A 27,752-nucleotide genomic window follows, 5' to 3' on the forward strand; every position below is an offset into this window, starting at 1 on the left:
AAACACAGGTCTGGCTATAAGAATAACAAAATCGCATAATTTTTTAAAGACCTAATGAACCTCTTTGGATTAGGCAACGACCTTGCCGATGAACAAGCCAAGCTCAGCTCCTCCCTCCCCCAAGATGACCACCGATCGATCAACTCACCATGCAATCATCCGTAGGAGATGCCTCCCTTTGCCCTCCAAACATACCCGTCTCATCTCCCAAACCCAAACCTGAAGAGGAGTCCTCTTTGTCGAAGAAAGACCTCACTGACCTCATCCGTTTCTGTTACGGTCACCACCCTGCTCTCCGAAGGTGGCTTCATCTGACGGCTTAGTGTGACGACGATTGATGAGGAACAAGAATCTGCCGAACACCTCTGGCTATCATCGTCAATTTGGCAACTCCTTTGGTGGACTTCAAAGCCTCCCAAAAGCGAGACTAGGGTGACTCAGGTGACGACAGAACATAGCAGAACTGCAAATCCTAGGTTTACCGTAACGCTTCCTCCCAGCAGGGCTTGCCTAGGACACCTCATCAGGGAAGTGTTTCATGGTCAATAAACTGAATTACTCACGTTGTCCACAAGATGGCAGCACACTTGCAGCAACCATACTGTCAGATACTTACAATGAAGTTGGAGGCGGGCTAAAATGAGCGCGACTCAAGTTAAAAAACACTTGGGTACTATTAAACAGAGCCTTCTTACCTATGTGAGGGACAGCTGGTGCCTGGTAAACGTGGCTCAGAGACTGCAGCTGAGTTGCAGGCACAGAGCCCTGTGCGTAAGTGTAGGGCTGGCGGACCACATCAGAAAAAAGAAGCGTCTTTACGTGAGCTCACTGTTTTTACAATAAGCTCCAACGACACTGGGAAGGTGGGGTCTCACCTGGAAAGCGCGCATGTTACCTGGCAACACAACCTGTGTGGCAAAGTTGGCGAGGGGGGGCAGCACATTAGCAGGAAGAGAGGGGTATGGATGTGGCAACACTGCGGAGAAACAACACAAACATACCAAAGTCACGTGGGTAAAACGAAAGCAGCGTGCCGCAATTGTTCAGTACAGAAAATTAACAATAATGAACATACCTGCAAATAAAATAATAAATCCTTATATTTTCCTACACTTGGAAGTATGCACTCATTTCAGTTTGTCCCAGGTACGCTGATTTAGTCTTTTTTTTTTTAAGCTGTAAATTTCGCTATATAGTTTTTTTTCTCAAGCTCAGACTTAGCCCCCTTAGCAGCCCAGTCTGAGAAAAAACTTTTTTACTACCCTTTTCCCACCTTTTACATCAGTTTTCCTGTTCTGTAACCCTCTAGTCTAATCTTGAACGGGTTTGTGCTGAAAACAGCATCTTGTTGTACTTGTGCAATAACAATAAAGATCGATATTTGACCTTTACATTTATTCTCATATACCAACCTTCTTTTTTTTTTTTTTTACCATTTTTACAAGATCATTTACTAGCATTATTATCATTGGACATGTAAAATTCTATAACGTGTGACGGTTCAAACACCTACCGCCACACACTCTGCTGTGCGCTACACTGAGCGCGCCTCGCAACTGTACTCACTCTGCAATCGACACACCTGACGCTGATGAAGACTCCACTGCCTTCTTAAGCCAGCGCGTCCTGCGTTCCAGTGCCAGAACGTAGCTACTTGTACCTGTACAATAAGTCCTACACGTCTCTAGCTTTTTGCCTATGTAATTCCTCGTTCTCTGTGTTTCCCCTTCTCTGTGCTCATCGTGTCGTGTCCTGTTCCCTCGTCCTTCAGCTCCCCTCTGTTTCCTGGTTTCGAGCTGTGCGTCTCGTCTCCCTGTATTCTCTTTGGACTTCTTGCTGCCTCCCCAGATCTCGACTTCTCGCCTGTCCACGGACACTGACGCCTCGCTCCAACCCTTGACCTCTCGCTTGCCCACGGACCTCCGAGCCTGCCTTGTCCTCTCTGGACTTCCGCATCTCTCACAACACGCACCTTCTTCAACAACTCCCGGTAACACTCACCAGGTAATCGTATTTGGTTTAATTACACACGTCACACACTTGTGCTAATAAACACGCTGCAAGCTAAACGACCTCCCTGTCTCAGTGCTGTCTCCTTCCTCACTGTACCGTTACCACATGCATGAAAAGAAGTCATCCTGTAGCCACGCCCCCTCGGGTAATATACTTCCTGCGTTGTGGCCTTTATAATCAAAAATATACCTTCTGGCTGGCTACTAATAAATACTCTACAACTACAACTGCTTGGGAACTAACAGTGTTGGGATTGTAATCATCCAAATATGAACAGCAGCAATGTTGTGTCTTGGAGAGAAAATGGCGGCGACAACAAGTAAGCTAGCTAAGATGGTTAGCTTGTTTCGCTGCTCCTGATCGTCTCCCCGTCCTACAACTCAGTGTGGCGTTTAGGCAAGAGGAACAGCGAGCACCTGAGGTCAGCGTTCAACACATTTTTTTTTATTTTCGTTTTAAACAAACGCATCGAGCTAGCACATTTTGAAAAGTAGAGCCTGACTTTTGAGTGCTCTCTATCAGGCATGCTTGCTTTGTTGGCGAGAAAAATGTTAACACTACTTAGAGACAGTCCAGTAAGAATACGCTTGTATCGGCATCAAGTCTGCAACACGTCACCTGAAAACAAAAGGTCCTGTTTGGTCAGAGGTGGGTAGAGTAGCCAGAAATTGTACTCAAGTAAGAGTACTGTTACTTTAGAGATTTATTACTCAAGTAAAAGTAAGGAGTAGTCACCCAAATATTTACTTGAGTAAAAGTAAAAAGTATGTTGTGAAAAAACTACTCAAGTACTGAGTAACTGATGAGTAACATACACACTCATATATATATATATATATATATATATATATATATATATATATATATATATATATATATATATATACATACATATACATTGATATATACAGTATATAATTTATATGTATTTATTTAGCTGTTTTTGTTTACATGTTAAAGATGTTTTAATGAATATACATGCATGTTTAACATAGATTCCTTTCTTTCATGAAGACTAGAATATAAGTTGGTGTATTACCTGATTCTGATGACTTGCATTGATTGTAATCAGACAGTAGTGATGATAACGTCCACGTTTTCAAATGGAGGAGAAGAAAAGTTCCTCCTTTCTGTCTAATACCACATGAAAGTGGTGGGTTTTTGGCATCTTATTTGTCCAGCTTCCATATTCGTTTTTATACACTTTACAAGAAATATATTGGCGTCAAACTCCTTAGCTTGCTAGCTTGTTTGCGCTGGCTTTCGGAGACTCTTGTTTTGAAAGCGCAGGCGCGATGGAGCGGCACTTTTATTGTGAAGACAGGAACTGTGCAGTCAGTCTTTAGGCTTTTGACCGGATGTACGGTTGAAATAAAAAAGTATCTTTTTTCCTTCACACTTTTGATTGATTGATTGGAACTTTTATTAGTAGATTGCACAGTACAGTACACATTCTGTACAATTGACCACTAAATGGTAACACCCCAATAAGTTTTTCAACTTGTTTAAGTCAGGTCATGTGACCACCTGGCTCTGTTTGATTGGTCCAACGTCACCAGTGACTGCATCTGATTGGTGGAACGAAGTGAAACGTCACCATTAAGGCAGGCACTTTGAAGGTCTGTCTGACAGACCAAAACAAACAAAGCGTGCATTAACAGATCGATAAAAATTAGTAGCGAGTAGCGAGCTGAATGTAGATAAAAGTAGCGGAGTAAAAGTAGCGTTCCTTCTCTATAAATATACTTAAGTAAAAGTAAAAGTATGTTGCATTAAAACTACTCTTAGAAGTACAATTTATCCCAAAAGTTACTCAAGTAGATGTAACGGAGTAAATGTAGCGCGTTACTACCCACCTCTGTGTTTGGTTGTATGTGAAACGGTACCCGGGTGTATCAACAACATTCGGTATCTTTGAAGTAGCAGTAGAGTGAAAAAACAAGTTGCCTCTATATTGAACTATTATCATATATATCTGATTTATGACACAAAAAGAATTACAAAGTTTGCGAGTAAATGGATATGATCAAAACAGGGACAACAGATCCCTTCCCCATCAACAACAAATGCTAATCAAACAGACTTTGTGAGGGACAACAACAATTACTTTGGGAAAAATTATGATCCAGAACCTTATATTTTTTAACCTGGACACAAAGAGGATGAGCAGTAAATTTTAGCCGAGTGCTAAACGGATGTACCTTTATTGTGACAATATAGCATTAGCATCATTGCTAGGTGCTAATCATACAAACTAACTGTAATAAAACAAACACTTACTGTAATATTTCCACTCTCACAAGGATGCCAACCGACGGGACGCTCACATAATTCCGTTTAGATGAAGAATTAATCACAATCCTCACAAAGGGTTAAGGAGAGTAGCTGCAACTAGAGTCTTTTTCGCCATCTCGGGGGATGTGAATGTGGACCAGCCTGTCGGTCCATGGCCAGATTTGTCTACTAGCAGGTGAGAGATGCATGGATTATAATCTAGAATTGACTTTTAGCAAGTTTGAGACAAAGCAGAAGCAGCCGTCGGCTCAGTGTGTCAACAATAGCAGCGTAAGCTAGGATTAGCTCAGAGCTATCAATGCGCCGCTAAAATAGTCTGTCTGCATTAGCACTTGTAACAATATCACTCATATTTGGTTAATTTTCAGGTCAAGACATGTAAATGGAGTATTGTTGGCACTTTCTGGATGTTTTTTAGAGAGTATAATGAGAAGACCCTCCATCTGTTGACTCAATTGTTAGATATTTATTTACCATTTATAATGTATAAAAAATAAAAACGTGTTCTTGTCTTACATAAGGATTATGAATGATAAACAGCACATCTCTTTACAATGTTTGCATATTTCCAGTATGACTGATCTAATAGTGCAGAAGTATTACTACACTAACGTAAAATTTACGGAAATTACTGAAGATATTCGGATCGGAATATTAAAAATGGCCGACTGAATTTGTGGCATTTTGTGATGTTTAGACGGTATTTTCACATACTGTGTGGATTGTAAGTACAATTGATAAAGGATACAATGCAACAATTTAACATATAAAGTCAACTTGTTTTTACACTCTGGTGCTACTTTCAAAGCATCGAATTGGGTACCCATCCCGACTTTTCGGGTTCTCATAGTCCTTTGGGATGCTGAGTGGCAGGAAGGATGCAAGACTCAAGTTACCGTGTGTTGGACCTGGGGCAGCAGTGGAGATCTGCACTGGAGACGGAGCAGTAGGTTGATCCTTGGTTGCAGCAGTGCTGGCACCCTGTGTCACATGACATGCTGTCAGAAAGACTCCCCAACACATCGTTTCATGTAGTAGGAAATTAATCCAAAACAAAGTTAGTCAATTTAATGCAAAACGACCGTTAACTGGGTTTAGTGGGATTTTGCTCTTGCTTATGCATAAAGCGATAATAAATATTCACAACCTTATCTTTTTTAAGCTGAATATACTGAGCATGAACTACTGCTGCTAGAAGCCAGCACGAAGGAAGAGTGAGACGTTGGAGCAGATGGAAGCCGAGAGAGTGAGGTGAAAGTGATTTTGACCCTGTAAATGGGGAATTTGAAGCCAAGCTATTTAGACGTAAATTGAGTGCTTACCCAAATAAACCGGAAAAAATGTCTTTGGCAAGCTGGATCAAACAGACAACTGTCCATCGAGTGAGTCACTTTATATTGATCATGATACACAACTACAGCACATACACTGTCTGGCTAGCTGTGTATAAACAAAACATGAAATAATACTTTACAGATACTGTAATATGATTGTTGTCGGTAAGCACAAGCAGAATTAATACGTAAATTAGGCGCCACGGTTTTTGAAAAATTAAAGGGATCTTGAGTGCGCCTTATAGTCTGACAAATAGGGTCAATGATGTAGAAAATTAACCACTAGGTGATATTCAAGTTCCATGACAATCATTGATTGTGTATTGCAGTGTATCCCTCTCCCTGGCTCATGAACACATGAGCATCTGCTCTGCCAGAGAATAAACAGACGTAACAAGATGAACCTTGGCTCACCTCCACCTCAGAGTCACAGGACACCCCCGCCAGGAAAGGCAACAAGGGCTGCCCCATCCTCGCCATGCGAGAGATCAACTTGGCCTTGGTGGCATCTGGATGCTGCACACACAAGGAACATCATGTTAGCGATTCATTCATCCAGTCATCATGGACGAGTTTGTTCCATTCATTCATCCAGTCATCATATACGAGTTAGTTCCATTCATTCATTCAGTCCTCATGGACTAGTTTACCCTTTTTAACCTTATTTTATTTGTTTTATTTTTCCTTCTATATTCCCTCTTGTATCTTATATGTACTGTACATTCTATTCACTCTCCTTGACCTTTTTTTTTTAACTTTCTATTTACTTTTTATTTACCTCATTTTATCTTCTGTTTACCTTTTATTGACTCATTATACCTTCTATTGACCTTATTTTATCTGTAATTTACTTATTTTGCCTTTCATTAACCTATTTTTCCGTATATTCTTTCTATTTACCTTCTTTGACTTTTTATCTACCTTCTTTGACCTTTTATTTAACCTCTTTGACCTTTTATTTACCTAATTTTACCTTGTATTTAACTTTTTTTTACCTTATTTTACCTTTTATTTACCTTCTATTTACCTTTTACTTATTTTTTCACCTTTTAACTTATTTTACCTTCTATACACATTCATTTAACTCCATTTACCCTTTTTAACTCTATTTGACCTTTTATTTGTTTTCTTTTACCTTCTATATTGCCTCTTCTACATTTGATGTGCATCATATTCACGTTCCTCTATCTTTTTTTTTAACTTCTATTTACTTTTTATTTACTTCATTTTATCTTGTATTTACCTTTTATTGACTAATTTTACCTTGTATTTACCTCTTTTTATCTTTAATAAACCGTATTTTTCGGATTTTAAGTCGCAGTTTTTTTCATAGTTTGGCCGGGGGTGCGACTTATACTCAGGAGCGACTTATGTGTGAAATTGTTAACACATTACCGTAAAATATCAAATAATATTATTCAGCTCATTCACGTAAGAGACTAGACGTATAAGATTTCATGGGATTTAGCGATTAGGAGTGACAGATTGTTTGGTAAACGTATAGCATGTTCTATATGTTATAGTTATTTGAATGACTCTTACCATAATATGTTACGTTAACATACCAGGCACGTTCTCAGTTGCTTATTTATGCCTCATATAACGTACACTTATTCAGCCTGTTGTTCACTATTCTTTATTTATTTTAAATTGCCTTTCAAATGTCTATTCTTGGTGTTGGGTTTTATCAAATAAATTTCCCCAAAAAATGCGACTTATACTCCAGTGCGACTTATATGTTTTTTTTCCTTCTTTATTATGCACTTTCGGTAGGTGCGACTTATACTCCGGTGCGACTTATACTCCGAAAAATACGGTACTTATTTTGCTTTTCCTTAACTTGTTATACCTTTTATTCCTTCTATTTATCTTATTTGACCTTTTATCTACCTCCTTTTACCTTTTATTTATCCTCTTTGAACTTTTATTTACCTTATTTTACCTTCTATTTAACTTTTTCTTTTTACCTTTTATTCACCTTTTATTTAATTTGTTTCACCTTTTAACTTATTTTACCTTCTATACTCTTCATTTACCATTTTTAACCCAATTTGATCTTTTATTGGTTTTATTTGACCTTTTATTGGTTTTCTTTTACCTTCTATATTCCCTCTTGTACATTTGATGTGCATTCTATTCACTTTCCTTGACCTTTTATTTACTTTTTATTTACCTCATTTTATCTTGTATTTACCTTATTTGACCTCTTATTGACTCATTTTACCTTCTATTTACTTTACATTATCTTTACTTTACTTATTTGCCTTTCTTTAACTTCTTTTATTCCTTCTATTGACCTTCGTTGACCTTCTATTGCCCTTAAGTGACTTCGAGTACCTTCTCTTTACTTGATTGGACCTTCATACAGTCCACTTCTTCTAAGCGGTCCAGATTGTATCAAGTCACACTCATGAAAGGATGAATGCAAGCAACAGAACATGAATCCATGGATTGAATGATTCATGCTTTATTTCTGACTCACGGTCAGCTGCTCGTTCAGGGAGTTGGACTTTGCGCGCACAGGTGCCTCCCTGGAAGAAGAAAAGGAGGCGGTCAGAAAGCAGCAAGGAGATGGCGTGCACACCTTGATTGGCTTGAGCCTCACTCCGGTCTGCCTGAGTCCACCACACTGCTGGGTTCTGTTGGCTCTGGGGTCACTGTGTCCATGCTGGGAGCAGGAGAGACCGCACCAGAGCCTCTGGAACTGGCTCTGGCCTGATCGGACCCGCTCTCCTTGGAAAACTTGACCTACACGGCAAAATACACAACTGAGAAGAACTTCCTACTATGTCTAAAGGGGAATAAAATCAATATGGATGACGTCTGATCTCACCCGCTTGATGGTTGCTTGGAAAACCAGGGTGCTGTTGGCCGGGACAGCGTCATGGAGCCCCTTTGATCCACAGGCCAAGTGTGGTGGCACCACAATGAGACGACAACCCGCCTTCTTCATCCCCAGCACCCCTTCATCCCATCCCTGTTGAGCAAACATCAAGGCTGTGGAAGTGATGCAGGATGATGAACCCCCCCATCATTCTTTGTCCATGCGGTCCGTCTTTGTCAACACACACGCCTTTACACTGAGCAAGGAGGCGGGGTCAAGAACAACAATTAGCATTTCGCTTTCTTTCTTTGAACCAATTTTACCGCACAGTCGAAAACTGAAGGGAAAAGAAGAAAACAATAAAGCAGCAAATTTTCTGGAGTAGTGTTCCAAAAGGTCCGCAGGGTTGAACAATGCGGACGCATTTGTTACTGGATACTTTCTAACAGTGTTGGCGTTACTGTAACGCCGTTAGTTTCGGCGGTAACTAGTAATCTAACGCGTTATTTTTTATATTCAGTAACTCAGTTACCGTTACTACATGATGCGTTATTTTACGTTACTTTTTATGTAGTATAAAGTGTGTTTTATCGGAGCGCTGCAGTGTCATCGTTCTGATTCTTCTTGTGTCACAAGCCAGAGAAGAGAGACATGCGCTCTGTGTGTGTCTGGGTGTGAACGTGAGTGTGGGGAGGGAGCAGAGGGGGGGAGCGTGTCTGATCATGGCAGAGCCAGAAGTCGAGTTTGTTAACATGGAGATATTTTCACTACTTTTCTTTTGTCGAGCACAAAGAAAAGAACATTTTAGTTAAATGTAATGCTTTGGATCAAAGATCCCATCTACTGCCCAAAACAGCAATTCAAATCTGCTGAAACAAGCTACATAAGCAACATGCTTCAACGAAGCTAGTAAAGAGAGACAGAGACTCCAATGCCACTTCACCTCCACCACCACCATTTACGGATTAACTCTGCCTCTGCTCATCGTTCAGCACTGAAGGTGCCAATCAATGTTCCCTCTAATTTTTCATGTGTGAGCAAACGCAAAAACTCCCTGAGCATTCAGTGGAGCCCATGTGAGAAACATCACACGTGCACACTGTGGCTACACCAGCAGCACACCTGTCCCAAACCTGACTAAATAACAAGTTAAATCTCCATCCATCCATCCATTTTCTACCGCTTATCCCTTTCGGGGTCGCTGGAGCCTATCTCAGCTGCATTCGGGCGGAAGGCGGGGTACACCTGGACAAGTCCCCACCTCATCGCAGGGCCAACACAGATAGACAGACAACATTCTCTTATTATTATAATCAAATGACAGCAGTCATTTCCATTTCTAATATAAGTGTTTAGGCCCACTTACAATGACAATAACAAAAAATATTGTTTTTCATGAACTGTGTACTTGTATTGTTTGTCTGGGTGGAGGTCCTGCTTTGGAAATAATTTGTACCCCTTTCAGACATTGCATTTAATTCCCATTAAAACATTCACATGTTGCGCAATGAGATGTAAGCAGGGGATCATGTGTACATTCCTGCAACTTCCTGTTTGTAAAAAATATATTTGTATTAGTATTTATTTAATATACTAACAGCATTTAATGATTAATATTTATAAATTAAGATTCCTAATAAATGACACTAGAATAAGCACACATTTGATTGGTAAATCATAGAGTAACGACCTGGAATTACACTTTATGTGTGGTGTTGGAGTTGTCCGACTTTTTGTGTGGCTGTAAACGCATCACTGGCTAAGTGCCATATGTGCATGTGTTGGCGCAAGTGAGAAAGAGCGAGCGGCTGCTGTTGATATAACAAAGTTGCTTTTGGTCTGGTTTGTACTGCAGAAAATGAACACTTTTGCTAGATATCATTTTTTTACTAATGTTTTGGTGATGTGTTTATGGCCGACAATAAAGAGTTTTGCTCAGTAAAGTGATCGATGGAATTCATGTCCTCAAAGCGTCTCGACAGACGTTACAATATTTGAACAATGATGACGAAAACTGTTTTCTCTGTCGTGTCCGTGTCGTGTCGAAAATTGTTATGCGCTTATTTTTTTATTTGATTTTGTGCGTGGCATAGATTTGCCGTGCGCAGAGGATGCTTGAGCAGTGCGCAATTGCACAGGCGCGCTCCTTAGAGGGAACGTTGCTGTCAATTCTCTTATATACTCTTTCATTCTAGACTTCTAGAGTGTTTGATTATCACATCACTCTAAATGTATAGACTATAAAGTTCACAAACATAAAGAGGGATGCTAGTGGGCCAGGCCAATCTTTCCTTCACTCTAAACTAAAACTGGGGAAATGTGTAGAGTGTTCTGGGCTTCAGACATGATTTTGTGTCAGAATTACTTGAGGAAGAAAATGCCTGGTTAGGCTTTGTGTATGTAGTAGAGATGCGCGGTTTGCGGACACAACCGCGGAGTCCGCGGATTATCCGCGGTTCGGGCGGTTGAAATAAAAAAAAATTAGATTTTATCCGCGGGTCGGGTCGGGCGGTTGAAATAAAAAAAAAAAAGATTTTAAATAGATTCAGGCGGGTTGCAGTTAAACCAATTCGGAAATATATATACATAGTTAAATGTTGTTACCCACATACGAAAAACGAGCAGGCACCTGCAGCATATGCCACAACAGAAGAAGAAAAAAAAAAAGAGATGGAGACTTTTACGGAGCGGAGAAGGGAAGCCTCGCCGGGGTCCGGGACCGAGGCCCCTTCCCCCGAGAGGGCCCCACCGGGAGCCGTAGCTGAGGTGATCCGCGAGAAGGGCCCGACGCACGTCCAGGGTCACCGCACCGACACCCCACCTCGTCCGCCTTCGCCGCGGCCGGCGTCACGCGCAGCAGGTAAGCAGCTTACCTGCCCGCCACCCCCGTGGCCGGGGGCTCGTAACAGGGGTCACTCCGCGCGCTTCGCACGCGCAGCTTACCTGCCAGCCACCCCCGTTGCCGGGGGCGCGTAACAGGGGTCACTCCGCGCGCTCCGCCCGCGCAGCTTACCTGCCGCGACGAGTAGGATGGCCGCCGCGGTGCGCGCTGAAGCCTCGGGCGCGAGCCCGGGGGGAGCCGCCGCGGGTGCAAGGGACATCGCACCTCCACGCGCCTGGAGGTGCGCTCAGCGCGGCTCCCAGATGATTGCGAACTGGTGTGCGTCTGGGCCGTGACAGCGTGGCACGCGAATGTCTCTGCTGCATTGGATCAGTCTCCTTTCTTTAACAGGCAAAAGCTTTATAACCTCACTAATGCCTTGCATCGTCTATATTAGATATATAACAACGGGCGGGTGCGGGCGGATGCGGTTTGATTAAATGTTAGATCGGGTGGATGGCGGATGGTTGACGACTTCTGTGATGCGGTTGCGGATGAAATAATTGCCTATCCGCGCATCTCTAGTATGTAGTGTGTGCCTTTCTTGCTTTACAGCTATGCTGTTATTATGCTGTTTGTTACTTATGTATGTTATGTTGCAGCTATTTAAAATAGTTTTGTCAATTTGTTCTGGCCTGAAATAAATTGGCCCTTTGAAACATATCTTTGTCTTTGTGTGTTGTATGTAGAACACATTACTTAGCAGAGTTCAGTGATGCAAATGCATGTCAAGTTGATCAACAGATTGTATTATTCGCCAGTGCAATAACAGTACTGAAATGAAGGCTAAAAGAGCATTAATGGGAGCTTCTAAAAAAAAAAAAAAAAAGAAAAAAAAAAAAGTTACGCATTACTTTTTGGTATAAGTAACTGAGTTAGTAACTGAGTTACTTTTGAAATAAAATAAATAGTAACTGTAACTAGTTACTGGTTTTCAGTAACTAACCCAACACTGCTTTCTAATATGCCTTGGAGATTTTTGTATGTGTAAGTAATATGCAACTATAATTAATACTTGTTTATATTGACAAATGTGCTGTTTTATTGTTGAATGATTGTTACCTATATGCTTTTGTGTGCTTAGCTGTTGTGTAGCTGCTAGCTCCTAGTAGCCTATAGACTACCTTGTTTACCTTTTGTAAATGACTTTAGTAAAATAGAAAGAATTGTGTGTTTATTGGAGGACATTTAAGAAGTTAACTGTCTGTCCAACTTTGTACAGGTAAACACTCTGCTTGTATCGCACATGATATCAAACACAAGAAAACACGCGGCAGGACCGCTTGTATCGCACATGATATCACACACAAGTAAACACTATGCAGGAATGCGTGTATTGCACATGATATCACACACAAGTACAAACCCCGTTTCCATATGAGTTGGGAAATTGTGTTAGATGTAAATATAAATTTTCAACCCATATTCAATTGAATGCACTACAAAGACAAGATATTTGATGTTCAAACTCATAAACTTTATTATTTTTTTTGCAAATAATAATTAACTTAGAATTTCATGGCTGCAACATGTGCCAAAGTAGTTGGGAAAGGGCATGTTCACCACTGTGTTACATGGCCTTTCCTTTTAACAACCCTCAGTAAACGTTTGGGAACTGAGGAGACACATTTTTTAAGCTTCTCAGGTGGAATTATTTTCCATTCTTGCTTGATGTACAGCTTAAGTTGTTCAACAGTCCGGGGGTCTCCGTTGTGGTATTTTAGGCTTCATAATGCGCCACACATTTTCAATGGGAGACAGGTCTGGACTACAGGCAGGCCAGTCTAGTACCCTCACTCTTTTACTAGGAAGCCACGTTGATGTAACACGTGGCTTGGCATTGTCTTGCTGAAATAAGCAGGGGCGTCCATGGTAACGTTGCTTGGATGGCATTATACGTTGCTCCAAAAACTGTATGTATCTTTCAGCATTAATAGCGCCTTCACAGATGTGTAAGTTACCCATGTCTTGGGCACTAATACACCCCCAAACCATTCCAGATGCTGGCTTTTCAACTATGCGCCTATAACAATCCGGATGGTTCTTTTCCTCTTTGGTCCGGAGGACACGACGTCCACAGTTTCCAAAAACAATTTGAAATGTGGACTCGTCAGACCACAGAACACTTTTCCACTTTGTATCAGTCCATCTTAGATGAGCTCAGGCCCAGCGAAGCCGACGGCGTTTCTGGGTGTTGTTGACAAACGGTTTTCGCCTTGCATAGGAGAGTTTTAACTTGCACCTACAGATGTAGCGACCAACTGTAGTTGCTGACAGTGGGTTTCTGAAGTGTTTCTGAGCCCATATGGTGATATCCTTTACACACTGATGTCGCTTGTTGATGCAGTACAGCCTGAGGGATCGAAGGTCAGGGGCTTAGCTGCTTACGTGCAGTGATTTCTCCAGATTCTCTGAACCCTTTGATGATTTTACGGACCGTAGATGGTGAAATCCCTAAATTCCTTGCAATAGCTGGTTGAGAAAGATTTTTCTTAAACTGTTCAACAATTTGCTCATGCATTTGTTGACAAAGTGGTGACCCTCGCCCCATCCTTTTTTGTGAATGACTGAGCATTTCATGTAAGCTGCTTTTATACCCAATCATGGCACCCACCTGTTCCAAATTTGCCTGTTCACCTGTGGGATGTTTCAAATAAGTGTTTGATGAGCATTCCTCAACTTTATCAGTATTTATTGCCACCTTTCCCAACTTCGTTGTCACGTGTTGCTGGCATCAAATTCTAAAGTGAATTATTATTTGCAAAAAAAAAAATGTTTATCAGTTTGAACATCAAATATGTTGTCTTTGTAGCATATTCAACTGAATATGGGTTGAAAATGGTTTGCAAATTATTGTTTTCCGTTTATATTTACATCTAACACAATTTCCCAACTCATATGGAAACGGGGTTTGTAAACACTGCAGGAATGTGTGTGTTGCACATGATATCACACACAAGTAAACATGCTGCAGGACTGCTTATATCGCACATGATATCACAAACAAGTTTACCCTCTGCAAGATTGATTGTATCGCACATGATATCACACACCAATAAACACGCTGCAGGACTGCTTGTATCGCACATGATATCACACACCAATAAACACGCTGCAGGACTGCTTGTGTCGCACATGATATCACACACACAAGTAAACAAGCTGCAGGACTGCTTGTATTGCACATGATATCACACACAAGTAAACATTCTGCAGGACTGCTTGTATCGCACATGATATCACACACAAATAAACAAGCTGCAGGATCGCTTGTATCGCACATGATATCACACACAAGTAAACATGCTGCAGGACTGCTTGTATCGCACATGATATCACACACAAGTAAACAAGCTGCAGGACTGCTTGTATCGCACATGATATCACACACAAGTAAACACTATGCAGGAATGCGTGTATTGCACATGATATCACACACAAGTAAACACTGCATGAATGCGTGTATTGCACATCATATCACACCCAAGTAAACACGCTGCAGGACTGCTTGTATCGCACATGATTTCACACACAAGTAAACAAGCTGCAGGACCGCTTCTGTCGCACATGATATCACACATTTTACATGCAAGCACGTATCACATAGGGGATATTAAATAATATCGGATCGGGACAACCGTTGTTCACATCAGATCAGCTTCAGTTGAATAATACATGCAACACTAGACAAAACAACAACATCAAGTTGAATATCATGATATATCTCCAAAGTTATTGTTCAAAATAAATACTTTTATCTTACCTGAATTACTTTTCCAGCTCCAATTTTCAGCCGTAACAACTTTTGGCTGTCTTGATTGGAGTCAACCATCTAAAAAGGAAAGGATGTCAGTGTTTCTCCTAGTGTACATCTGTGGTCACACGGTCATGTGATCGCTCCTCTGCACTGCACACATGCGAGGGAGTCGTGCTAACATGCAGCGTAGCCGCGCTGACCGTATTGCAACCGCTCCTCCGCATGTCACGCCCTGCTTGACCGTTTGGTCTTGTGTTATCCCATGTTCAGAGCTTACTTCCAGTCCCACGCTTTTATTTTTTAGTACGACTTTGGCGTGGACGCTTGCATGTTAGCTTTGCCAACCGGTCCTGTGCTTTCTGTGCACTCCCACCTGCGCTAGGGATTTGTCCTGGCCCTTATAAGACGTTAAGAATAGGGCTGTCAAGGTTTACGCGCTAACAAGCTAACGCAAATTTTGACGGCCACGAGCCGAGTCAAGATTGCCACAAAGAAGAAACAAGAGATTTTTTAAATTAAACTTTGCCAAATTTGAAAGGGATAAAAAAGGAAAAGTATTTTTTTACTGACACATCAGTATGAACAGTTATTCTGTTGGTATGTGAGATTATTTCATAATATATTTTATAACAAAACTGATTTGACAACGTGTGCATCAAATTTGATACAGCAGGTATAAAAGGTAATGTAACTCTAAATTAGTCAATTGTCATTTTTATACATTGTAAATACGGTACTGTCAAGCAACAACCCAGCAGGCACAAGACATTGATACAACGTTGATTGAAAGTACATGTCCTTAAAAACGGACTTCCAAACAACGTTGCAAAATAGTTGTATTTGTAAAATGAGATAACGTTGATGTCCAACGTTAGATCCACGTTGCTGGTTGGGAAATGACCACATTTCAATGGTCAAATCAACGTCACAATCTGACATTGAATGAACGGAGTCAAAAAGCATGTTGTTTCAACGTTGTATTTGTGTTGTAGAATATTGGTTGGGAAATGACCAAAATTCTATGTCAAAACATCACAACCTGACAATGATTAAACATTGTCAAAAAGTATGTTGTTTCAACGTTCTATTTGTGTTGTAAAATATTGGTTGAAAGATGACCAAATTTCAATGGTCAAATCAACGTCACAACCAAACATTGAATAAACGTTGTCAAAAAGCATGTTGTTTCAATGCTGTATTTGTGTTGTAGAATATCGGTTGGGAGATGACCAAATTTCAACAGTCAAATCAACGTCACAACCTGACATTGAATAAACATTGTCAAAAAGTATGTTGTTTCAACGCTGTATTTGTGTTGTAGAATATTGGTTGGGAAATTATCAAATTTCAATAGTCAAATCAACATCAGAACCTGACATTGATTAAAGGTTATTAAAAAGCATGTTGTTTCAATGTTGTATTTGTGTTGTAAAATATTGGTTGAAAGATGACCAAATTTCAATGGTCAAATCAACGTCACAACCAAACATTGAATAAACGTTGTCAAAAAGCATGTTGTTTCAATGCTGTATTTGTGTTGTAGAATATTGGTTGGGAAATGACCAAATTTCAATGGTCAAATTAACGTCACAAGTCGACATTGATTAAACGTTGTCAAAAAGCATGTTGTTTCAACATTGTATTTGTGTTGTGGAATATTGGTTGGGAAATTATCAAATTTCAATAGTCAAATCAACATCAGAACCTGACATTGATTAAAGGTTATTAAAAAGCATGTTGTTTCAATGTTGTATTTGTGTTGTAGAATATTGGTTGAAAAATGACCAAATTGCAATGGTCAATTCAACGTCACAACCTGACCTTGAATAAACGTCATAAAAAAGCATGTCGTTTCAACGTTGTATTTCTGTTGTAGAATATTGGTTGGGATATGACCAAATTTCAATGTCAAATCAACGTCACAACCTGACATTGAATAAATGTTGTTAAAATGCATGTTTTTTCAACGTTGTATTTGAGTTGTAATATTGATGAAATTACCAAATTTGAATGATCAAATCAACGTCACAACCCAACATTGAATAAACGTTGTCAAAAAGCATGTTGTTTCAACGTTGTATTTGTGTTGTAGAATATTGGTTGGGAAATTACCAAAATTCAATGTCAAATTGTCACAACCTGACATTGATTAAACATTGTCAAAAAGTATGTTGTTTCAACGTTGTATTTGTGTTGCAGAATATTGGTTGAGAAATTACCAAATTTCAATGGTCAAATCAACGTCACAACCTGACATTGAATAAACGTTAAAATGCATGTTGTTTCAACGCTGTATTTGTGTTGTAGAATATTGGTTGGGAAATTACCAAATTTCAATGGTCAAATTAACGTCATAAGTCGACATTGATTAAACGTTGTCAAAAAGCATGTTGTTTCAACATTGTATTTGTGTTGTAGAATATTGGTTGGGAAATTATCAAATTTCAATAGTCAAATCAATGTCAGAACCTGACATTGATTTAACGTTACTAAAAAGCATGTTGTTTCAACGTTGTATTTGTGTTGTAGAATATTGGTTGAAAAATGACCAAATTTCAATGGTCAATTCAACGTCACAACCTGACCTTGAATAAACGTCATAAAAAAGCATGTCGTTTCAACGTTGTATTTCTGTTGTAGAATATTGGTTGGGATATGACCACATTTCAATGTCAAATCAACGTCACAACCTGACATTGAATAAACGTTGTTAAAATGCATGTTTTTTCAACGTTGTATTTGAGTTGTAATATTGGTGAAATTACCAAATATGAATGATCAAATCAACGTCACAACCCAACATTGAATAAACGTTGTCAAAAAGCATGTTGTTTCAACGTTGTATTTGTGTTGTAGAATATTGGTTGGGAAATTACCAAAATTCAATGCCAAATTGTCACAACCTGACATTGATTAAACATTGTCAAAAAGTATGTTGTTTCAACGTTGTATTTGTGTTGCAGAATATTGGTTGGGAAATTACCAAATTTCAATGGTCAAATCAACGTCACAACCTGACATTGACTAAACGTTAAAATGCATGTTGTTTCAACGTTGTATTTGTGTTGTAGAATATTGTTTGGGAAATGACCAAATTTCAATGGTCAAATCAACATCACAACCCAACATTGAATAAACGTTGTCAAAAAGCATGTTGTTTCAACGCTGTATTTGTGTTGTAGAATAATAGTTGGGAAATTACCAAATTTGAAATTATTCTATATTATTAGTTAAGATGTTATGATTAATTGTGTCAAATGCTTTAGTTTGATCCATAAACACTGCAGCTGCACATTGTTTAACATCTATTGTGTTGGTTATTTCTCTGTTATTTCCATAAACTGCATCAATGTTGACTCTGTATCTGTATCGGTTCTCCGCAAGTGTTCCACTTTTGTTTATTAATTTGTCTAATATGTTAATAAATAGCTTTTCAGTGATTTTAGAAAATTGTGGCAGCTAAGAAACAGGTGTGTCGTTTGTTAATTGGTGTTTGTCCCAAGTCCTATAGATCGGTACAACATTGGACACCACAAAGAGCAACTTCCTGTAAGCAAGCGGAAGTGTCTCTGACCAGCCTCACCCCGACTCGGCTACTAGCCGCCCCCCAGGTCAATTGAGTCCGAGACCCGTGGTGTAAACTATTTTGTGGTACTCACAGCTCAAAATCCACAAAAAACAAATATTCCATGTTGATAGTATTAAAAAACTAAGGTACAGAAAAAAACTTCTATCTAAATGTGATTAATCGTGATTAATTACAAAAGTACAGACAATGCGATTAATGGTTTGACAGGCCTAATTACAAATAATGACCTTCTTTGGAGGCATACTGTACGTCTAATGGAATGACATGTAACCTGTCCAATGGTGTGGTTTTGCAGGATCCATTCTCTGTAGGACACCTCCACAGAGTCTCCGTGTTCCACTGCTTGGCCTTCCCCAAGTCTCAGGTCCTGAGACACGACGCCGTCTAAACTGTTGCAGCTGTTTGCCTTCGCCAAACACACCTAATACAGGAAAGACAAGGACATCCGTCATAGTGACAGCTAGACCTGCGCAATGTATCGATTCTGTCGATCGATTCGATTCTATTCGATTTTATCCATCGATTCATTCTATTTTTTGGTCGCTAATGATCAAAATATCAGTAGAGTGACAAAACAAGTTGCCTCTATATTGAACTATTATCATATATATATATATATATATATATATATATATATATGTATATATATATATATATATATATATATATATATATATATATATATATGATTTATGACACCAAAAGACGTCCATAGTTTGCGAGTAAATAGATATGATCAATATAATCAATCTCACAGAGATGTAGAGGAGGAACCACAGATCCCTTCCCCATCAACAACAATGCTAATCAAGCAGACTTTGTGAGAGACAACAACGATTACTCAGGGAAAAATTACGATCCAGAACCTTATATTTTGAGCCCGAACACAAAGAGGATGAGCAATAAGTTTTAGAAGCCGAGTGCTAAACAGCTGTAGCTTTATTGTGACACTATAGCATTAGCATCATTGCTAGGTGCTAAACATACAAACTAGCCATAATAAAAGAAACACTTACTGTAATATTTTCACTCTCGCTGGGATGTCTACTGACGGGACGCTCGCATAATTCCGTTTAGATGAAGAATTAATCACAATCCTCACGAAGGGTTAAAAAAAGTTGCTGCAACTAGCGTCTTTTTGGCCATCTCGGGGAATGTGAAAGTGAACCAGCCTGTCGGTCCATGGTCACATTTGTCTACTAGCAGGTGAAACATGCATGAATTATAATCTATAATTGACTTTTAGCAAGTTTGACACCAAGCAGAAGCAGCCGCCGGCTCAGTGTGTCAACAATAGCAGCGTAAGCTAGCATTAGCTCACTGCTATCAATGTGCCGCTAAAATAGTCAGTACAGGTTAGCGCTTATAATAACAATATCACTCATATTTGGTTTATTTTCAGGTCACGACATGTAAATGGAGTATTGTTGGCACTTTCTGGATGTTTTTAGAGAGTATAACGAGAGGACCTTCCATCTGTTGACTCAATTGTTAAGTATTTATTTACCATTTAGAATGCATAAAAAAGAAAAACATATGTGTTCTTGTCTTATATAAGGATTGGGAATGATGAATAGCACATCCTTTTACAATGTTTGCATATTTCCAGTATGACTGCTCTAATAATATGGTCAGAGTGCAGAAGTGTTACTACACTGACATAGAATCTACGGAAATTACTGAAGGTGTTCAATGCGGAATATTCAAAATGGCATTTTATGGCATTTTGTGATACTTAGACAGTATTTTCATATACTTTGCGGATAATGGATACAATGAAACACATTTAAGCATTTCAAGTCAAATTGTTTTTACACTCTACTGCTACTTTAAACAAATAAAAGATGTGAGTTTTCTCTCTTGCTCGGACGTACTTTTTGCCCCTAAAAGTATCCAAAGAGTTCCCCCTCCCCCTGGTTTCCTGAACAGAGAGGCACACAACAAGAAGCAACATTATTCCGCTAAGAAGAGCAAGAAGTTTGTTGGCAGGAAAGTAATAATATGGTCAAGGAACAAGTGACAACCTTAATTTGAATGCACAAGCAAGTTATTGCGGCATGTATAACATGAAGCCCAGCAGGGGAGATGACACTCTTTCGCTGCAAGTAACAAGCTCCCGCTAAAAAGTATGTTACATACACTTGTAAAGAACATAATGTCATGGCTGTCTTGAGTTTCCAATAATTTCTACAACGCTTATTTTTTTGTGATGGAGTGATTGGAGTACATACTTGTTGGTCACAAAAAACATTCATGAAGTTTGGTTCTTTTATGAATTTATTATGGGTCTACTGAAAATGTGACCAAATCTGCTGGGTCAAAAGTATACATACAGCAATGTTAATATTTGGTTACATGTCCCTTGGCAAGTTTCTCTGCAATAAGGCGCTTTTGGTAGCCATCCACAAGCTTCTGGCAAGATTCCGGTTGAATTTTTGACCACAAAATTCAGCATTGTCCACACGTTTAAGTCAGGACTTTGGGAAGGCCATTCTAAAACCTTAATTCTAGCCTGATTTAGCTATTCTTTTACCAGTTATGACGTGTATTTGGGGTCATTGTCCTGTTGGAACACCCAACTGGGAGAGTGCCCGTGCCAGCAACCAGAGGGTTCCTGGTTCGATCCCCAGCTTCTCCCAACCTAGTCACGTCCGTTGTGTCCTTGAGCAAGACACTTCAACCTTGCTCCTGATGGGTTGTGGTTAGCGCCTTGCATGGCAGCTCCCGCCATCAGTGTGTGAATGGGTGAATGTGGAAATAGTGTCAAAGCGCACTGAGTACCTTGAAGGTAGAAAAGCACTATACAAGTATAACCCATTTACCATAACTGCGCCCAAGACCCAACCTCCGGGCTGATGATTTTAGGTTGTCCTGAAGAATTTGGAGGTAATCCTCCTTTTTCATTGTCCCATTTACTCTCTGTAATGCACCAGTTCCATTGGCAGCAAAACAGGCCGAGAGCATAATACTACCACCACCATGCTTGACGCTAGGCATGGTGTTCCTGGGATTAAAGCCCTCACTTTTTCTCCTCCAAACATATTGCTGGGTACTGTAGCCAAACAGCTCAATTTTTGTTTCATCTGACATCACATGGCCAAAGATAAGACTTTCTGGTCATTGTCCTGCGGTCAGGACAATGACCCCAAACACAGGTCAAAAGTGGTAAAGGAATGGCTAAATCAGGCTAGAATTAAGGTTTTAGAATGGCCTTCCCAAAGTCCTGACTTAAACATGTGGACAATGCTGAAGAAACAAGTTCATGTCAGAAAACCAACAAATGTAGCTTAACTGCACCAATTTTGTCAATAGGAGTGGTCAAAACTTCAACCAGAAGCTTGCCAGAAGCTTGTGGATGGCTACCAAAAGCGCCTTATTGCAGTGAAACTTGCCAAGGGACATGTAACCAAATATTAACATTGCTGTATGTATACTTTTGACCCAGCAGATTTGCCCATATTTTCAGTAGACCCATAATAAATTCATAAAAGAACCAAACTTCATGAATGTTTTTTGTGACCAACAAGTATGTGCTCCAATCACTCTATCACAAATAAATAAAAGTTGTATAAATTATTGGAAACTCAAGACAACAGTTTACAAGTGTATGTAAACTTTTGATCGCGACTGTATATATATATATATATATATATATATATATATATATATATATATATATATATATATATATATATATATATATCCTGACTGAATACAAGTACATTTTGTGTCTTTTACAACATGTAGCTTTTTTCTCTTTTTACTGATCATCTATTTATTATTATTTTATTGTGTTGTTTTCTATCTTAATTATTAATATTACTATTATTCTCTCAATCTTGCATTTTTATTCACCTATTAATGTATTATTTACATTTTATTTTTACATATGTTTCAAAGTATGCCTGTTGCATGTCTCAAGTTTTTTTTTAATCGTAATATGTGCTCATGTGTGCTTATATTGCTTGAGGTTTTTTTTCCTGGACTCAAACTGAGCCCCTCTAAAAGGATGTGCTGCCGTGTAAATAAGACGAGTAAAAGACCAAGAAAATAACAATATAAGATGCATTTCAGACTTGGTGTGTGACGTACCTCTCGACAGAAGTCTGAAGAAGATTCCTCCGACTCAAACATCAGGGACCAGTTCTGCCGCTGGTCGTCATAAAACGTGCAGTAGTTGTTGGACTGCACCTGCAGTGGAAAAGTGATCATAAGATGTGTGAGCTCCTAGTCGTTGTCACGTAGATCAGAAGTCTGCGCCTTTAAATACACATTCGAATGGATCCAACACACATTAAAATACAATCAGGAAGAAATGAGTACAACTACTTGAATGTCCGAGTCTTGCTCAATAACAAAGTAGTTTTAACTCCTTGAAAAGGAGTTGAGGGGTCCCTGATGATATCAATCACACGTTGCAGGCTAAAGTTCCATCCCGAGTCAATAGTACAAGATCGATGAGTGGATCTTCCACTACATCTTTACTACATTTACAATGGATTTACATTTTCCCACTCTATTTTACCTTGTTTTCAACTCTAATCAACTTCTATTGACATGTTTCTGCCTTCTATTTTCCTTTTACAAATCCCAAAACCGGTGAAGTTGGCACGTTGTGTAAATGGTAAATAAAAACAGAGTACAATGCAAATCCTTTTCAACTTATATTCAATTGAATAGACTGCAAAGACAAGATATTTAATGTTCCAACTGGTAAACTTCATTTTTTTTGCAAATAATAATTAACTTAGAATTACCGTAATGGAAACAACACATTGCAAAAAAGTTGGCACAGGGGCATTTTTACCACTGTGTTACATGGCATTTCCTTTTAACAACACTCAGTAAACGTTTGGGAACTGAGGAGACACATTTTTGAAGTGGAATTATTTCCCATTCTTGCTTGATGTACAGCTTAAATTGTTCAACAGTCTGGGGTCTCCGTTGTGGTATTTTAGGCTTCATAATGCGCCACATATTTTCAATGGGAGACAGGTTTGGACTACAGGCAGGCCAGTCTAGTACCCGCACTCTTTTACTACGAAGCCACTCTATTGTAACACGTGCAGAATGTGGCTTGGCATTGTCTTGCTGAAATAAGCAGGGGCGTCCATGATAACGTTGCTTGGATGGCAACAAATGTTGCTCCAAAACCTGTATGTACATTTCAGCATTAATGATGGCTTCACAGATGTATAAGTTACCCATGCTGTGGGCACTAATATACCCCCATACCATCACAGATGCTGGTTTTTGAACTTTGCGTCTAGAACAGTCCAGATGGTTATTTTGCTCTTTGGCCCGGAGGACACGACGTCCACAGTTTCAAAAAACAATTTGAAATGTGGACTCATCAGACCACAGAACACTTTTCCACTTTGCATCAGTCCATCTTAGATGAGCACCCAGCGAAGCGTTTCTGACTTTGCATAATAGAGTTTTAACTTGCACTTACAGATGTAGCCACACACTGTAGTTACTGACAGTGGTTTTCTGAAGTGTTCCTGAGCCCATGTGGCAATATCCTTTACACACTGATGTCGCTTGTTGATGCAGTGAGGGATCGAAGGTCAAGGGCATTGCCGCTTACGTGCAGTGATTTCTCCAGATTCTCTGAAACCTTTGATGATATTATGGACCGTGATGGTGAAATCCCTAAATTCCTTGCAATAGCTTGTTGAGAAATGTTGTTCTTAAACTGTTGGACAATTTGCTCAAGCATTTGTTGACAAAGTGGTGACCCTCGCCCCATCCTTGTTTGTGAATGATTGAGCATTTCATGGAAGCTGCTTTTATACCCAATCATGGCACCCACCTGTTCCCAATTAGCCTTTTCACCTGTAGGATGTTCCAAATAAGTTTGATGAGCATTCCTCATCTTCATTCCTCTCATTCTTTTTTGCCACTCGTGCCAGCTTTTTTGAAACATGTTGCAGGCATCAAATTCCAAATGAGCTAATATTTGCAAAAAATAAAGTTTACCACTTCGAACGTTAAGTATCTTGTCTTTGCAGTCTATTCAATTGAATATAAGTTTAAAATAATTTTTCAAATCATTGTATTCTGTTTTGATTTACCATTTACACAACGTGACAACTTCACTGGTTTTGGGTTTTGTAGCTTCTATGCAACTTGTTTGACCTTCTTCTGGGGATGGATGAATGTTGGTAGTTACACTCATGACAGTAATCATGGAAACAACAGGATATGGAGTTAGGGATGAATGGTTGACCGCTGTGTTGTCAGTTTGCTCCATCTTAAATGCACTGTCAGATGTGCGGACTACAATTTGAAGGTCTCACCGTGAAGACGAAGCCAACGTGGATCTTGGCAGCAGCAACTTGTTTCTGCTGGCTGACGTATAGAAGCAGCTTGTACTGGTCACACAAAGAGAGGCAACGTTACAATAAGATTCTTATTATCACTATCAACTATATCAATATTAGTATTATTAATATCACTTTCAATATCATGATGTCAATAATAGTATTTTTATATCAGCATCAATATCATTGTCAGTATTAGTATTATTAATATCAGTATCAATATCAGTATGCTTATTAATATCAGTATCAATATCATTATATCAACATTAGTATTATTAATATCAGTAGCTATATCAATATTTATATTACTAATATCAGTATCAATATCATTACATCAACATTAGTATTATTAATATCAGCATCAATATTTGTATTACTAATATCAGTATCAATATGATTATATCAACATTAGTATTATTATCAGTATCAATATCAATATTATCATTATCAATATCAATATTAGCATTGCCTTTTAATATCAGTATCAATATCAATATAAGTATCATTAATATCAGTATAAATATAAATATATCAATATTAGTATCATTAATATCAGTATGAATATGTCAATAGTAGTATTCTTATTAATATCAATATATCAATCATAGTATTCCTATTCATATCAATACGTGAACATTAGTATTCTTATTATATCAATATATTAATACTAGTATTCTTATTAATATCATCAATATATCAATATTAATAGTCTTATTAATATCAATATTATTATTAATATCAACATATCAATAGTAGTATTCTTGTTAATATCAACATATCAATATTAGTATTCTTATTAATATCATAAATAAATATTTGTATTATTATTATCAATAAATCAATATTAGCATTCCTATTAATATCAATAAATCAATTAGTATTCATATTAATATAAATTAATCAATATTAGTATTCTTATTAATATCAATATATCAATATTAGTATTCCTATTAATATCAATAAATAAATATTAGTATTATAATTATTATAAATAAACCAATATTAGTATTCCTATTAATATCAATAAATCAATATTAGCATTCCTAATATCAATTAATCAATACTAGTATTCTTTATATTAACAATAAAACAATATTATAATCCTATTAATATCAATACATCAATATTATTATCCCTATTTATATCAATAAATCAATATTAATATTCCTATTATTAACAATAAAGCAATATTAATATTCCTATTAATATAAATACATCAATATTAGTATTCTTATTCATATCAATAAACCAATATTAGTATTCTTATTATTAATACCAATACACCAATATTATTATTCCTATTCATATCAATAAATCAACATTAGTATTCCTAATATCAATTAATCAATATTAGTATTATTTATATCATTATCAATAAATCATTCTTAATATTCCTATTATATCGATAAATCAATATTAGTATTCCTATTATCAATAAATCAATATTAGTATTATTATTATCATAACAATCAATAAATCAATATAATCATCCCTATTTATATCAATAAATCAATATTAATATTCCTATTATTAACAATAAAGCAATATTAATATTCCTATTAATATAAATAAATCAATATTAGTATTCTTATTCATATCAATAAATCAATATTAGTATTCTTATTATTAATACAAATAAACCAATATTATTATTCCTATTCATATCAATAAATCAATATTAGTATTCCTAATATCAATTAATCAATATTAGTATTCTTTATATTATCATCAATTAATCAATCTTAATATTCCTATTATATATCGATAAATCAATATTAGTATTCCTATTATCAATAAATCAATATTAGTATTATTACTATTATTATCAATACCTTAATATTAGTATTCCTATTCATATCAATTAATCAATACTAGTATTCCTATTATTATCATTAAATCAATATTAGTATTCTTATTTCATATCAATAAATCAATATTAGTATTCTTATTATTACCAATAAATAAATATTAGTATTCTTATTCATATCAATAAATCAATATTTGTATTATTATTATTCATATCAATAAATCAATATTAGTATTATTATCAATAAATCAATATTAGTATTCCCACCTCCTTGGTTGCATGCTGGCCCAAGACGGCGGCCCCCAGCTTGCCCTGCTTCACATATTGTCCATTGATGCTGCAGGAGGACATTTCAGGTTGGTGTGAGCGGACAAAGGGTGAAGTCCAGCTACTCACTATCGAAAGGCCTGGACCGCCGTGGCCAATAAGACTGCGGGGACTCCAGGTGAGACTCCAGGTGAGACTCCAGGTGAGAATGAGGCGGCTGTCTGGAGGGCGGACGCTGTGGAACAAGATGAAAGCTTCAGCGAGCAGGTGGACTTGCAGGTGTGCTCAGCAGCAACACCTGCTCTCACCTGCATGGGAGCTCTTCCTGGGCTGTTTGGGTGCCGTGTACTGGAAGGACTCCTTCCCTTGGTCTTGGTCCTGGTCTTGGTCCAGGCCAAACAAGGAGGCCAGCTTGGCACTACAACAAACACATGTAACTTTATCACCTGACATGATCAATAATACACCACAAAAAACACATTTAGCTTTATCACCTGACATGATCAATAATACACTACAACAAACACATTTAACTTCATCACCTGACATGATCAATAATACACCACAACAAACATCCATCCATTTTCTACCGCTTATTCCCTTTTGGGGTCGCTGGAGCCTGACATGATCACCTGACATGATCAATAATACACCCCAAC

General features: G+C 38.1%; 1 protein-coding gene across 3 annotated transcripts in view; it reads right to left on the reverse strand.

Annotated features, from left to right (window-relative positions):
* fkbp15b (FKBP prolyl isomerase family member 15b) overlaps positions 1 to 27,752 on the reverse strand; it is a 62,276-nt gene that overhangs the window by 30,149 nt on the left and 4,375 nt on the right. For all 3 annotated transcript variants that reach the window (XM_061980486.1, XM_061980488.1, XM_061980487.1), the window contains 14 exons: positions 27,402 to 27,511; positions 27,223 to 27,328; positions 27,094 to 27,163; positions 24,996 to 25,070; positions 22,786 to 22,884; positions 18,965 to 19,114; positions 15,111 to 15,179; positions 8,476 to 8,619; positions 8,248 to 8,390; positions 8,125 to 8,173; positions 6,057 to 6,158; positions 5,205 to 5,289; positions 876 to 976; positions 696 to 783 (listed from right to left, as the gene is read on the reverse strand). In XM_061980486.1, coding sequence (XP_061836470.1) covers positions 696 to 783; positions 876 to 976; positions 5,205 to 5,289; positions 6,057 to 6,158; positions 8,125 to 8,173; positions 8,248 to 8,390; positions 8,476 to 8,619; positions 15,111 to 15,179; positions 18,965 to 19,114; positions 22,786 to 22,884; positions 24,996 to 25,070; positions 27,094 to 27,163; positions 27,223 to 27,328; positions 27,402 to 27,511 — 1,391 coding nt within the window. The remainder of the gene's footprint in view (positions 1 to 695; positions 784 to 875; positions 977 to 5,204; positions 5,290 to 6,056; positions 6,159 to 8,124; positions 8,174 to 8,247; positions 8,391 to 8,475; positions 8,620 to 15,110; positions 15,180 to 18,964; positions 19,115 to 22,785; positions 22,885 to 24,995; positions 25,071 to 27,093; positions 27,164 to 27,222; positions 27,329 to 27,401; positions 27,512 to 27,752) is intronic.

The sequence above is a fragment of the Nerophis lumbriciformis genome, linkage group LG20 (assembly GCF_033978685.3).
Source record: "Nerophis lumbriciformis linkage group LG20, RoL_Nlum_v2.1, whole genome shotgun sequence".
Taxonomy (NCBI): Eukaryota; Metazoa; Chordata; class Actinopteri; order Syngnathiformes; family Syngnathidae; genus Nerophis; species Nerophis lumbriciformis.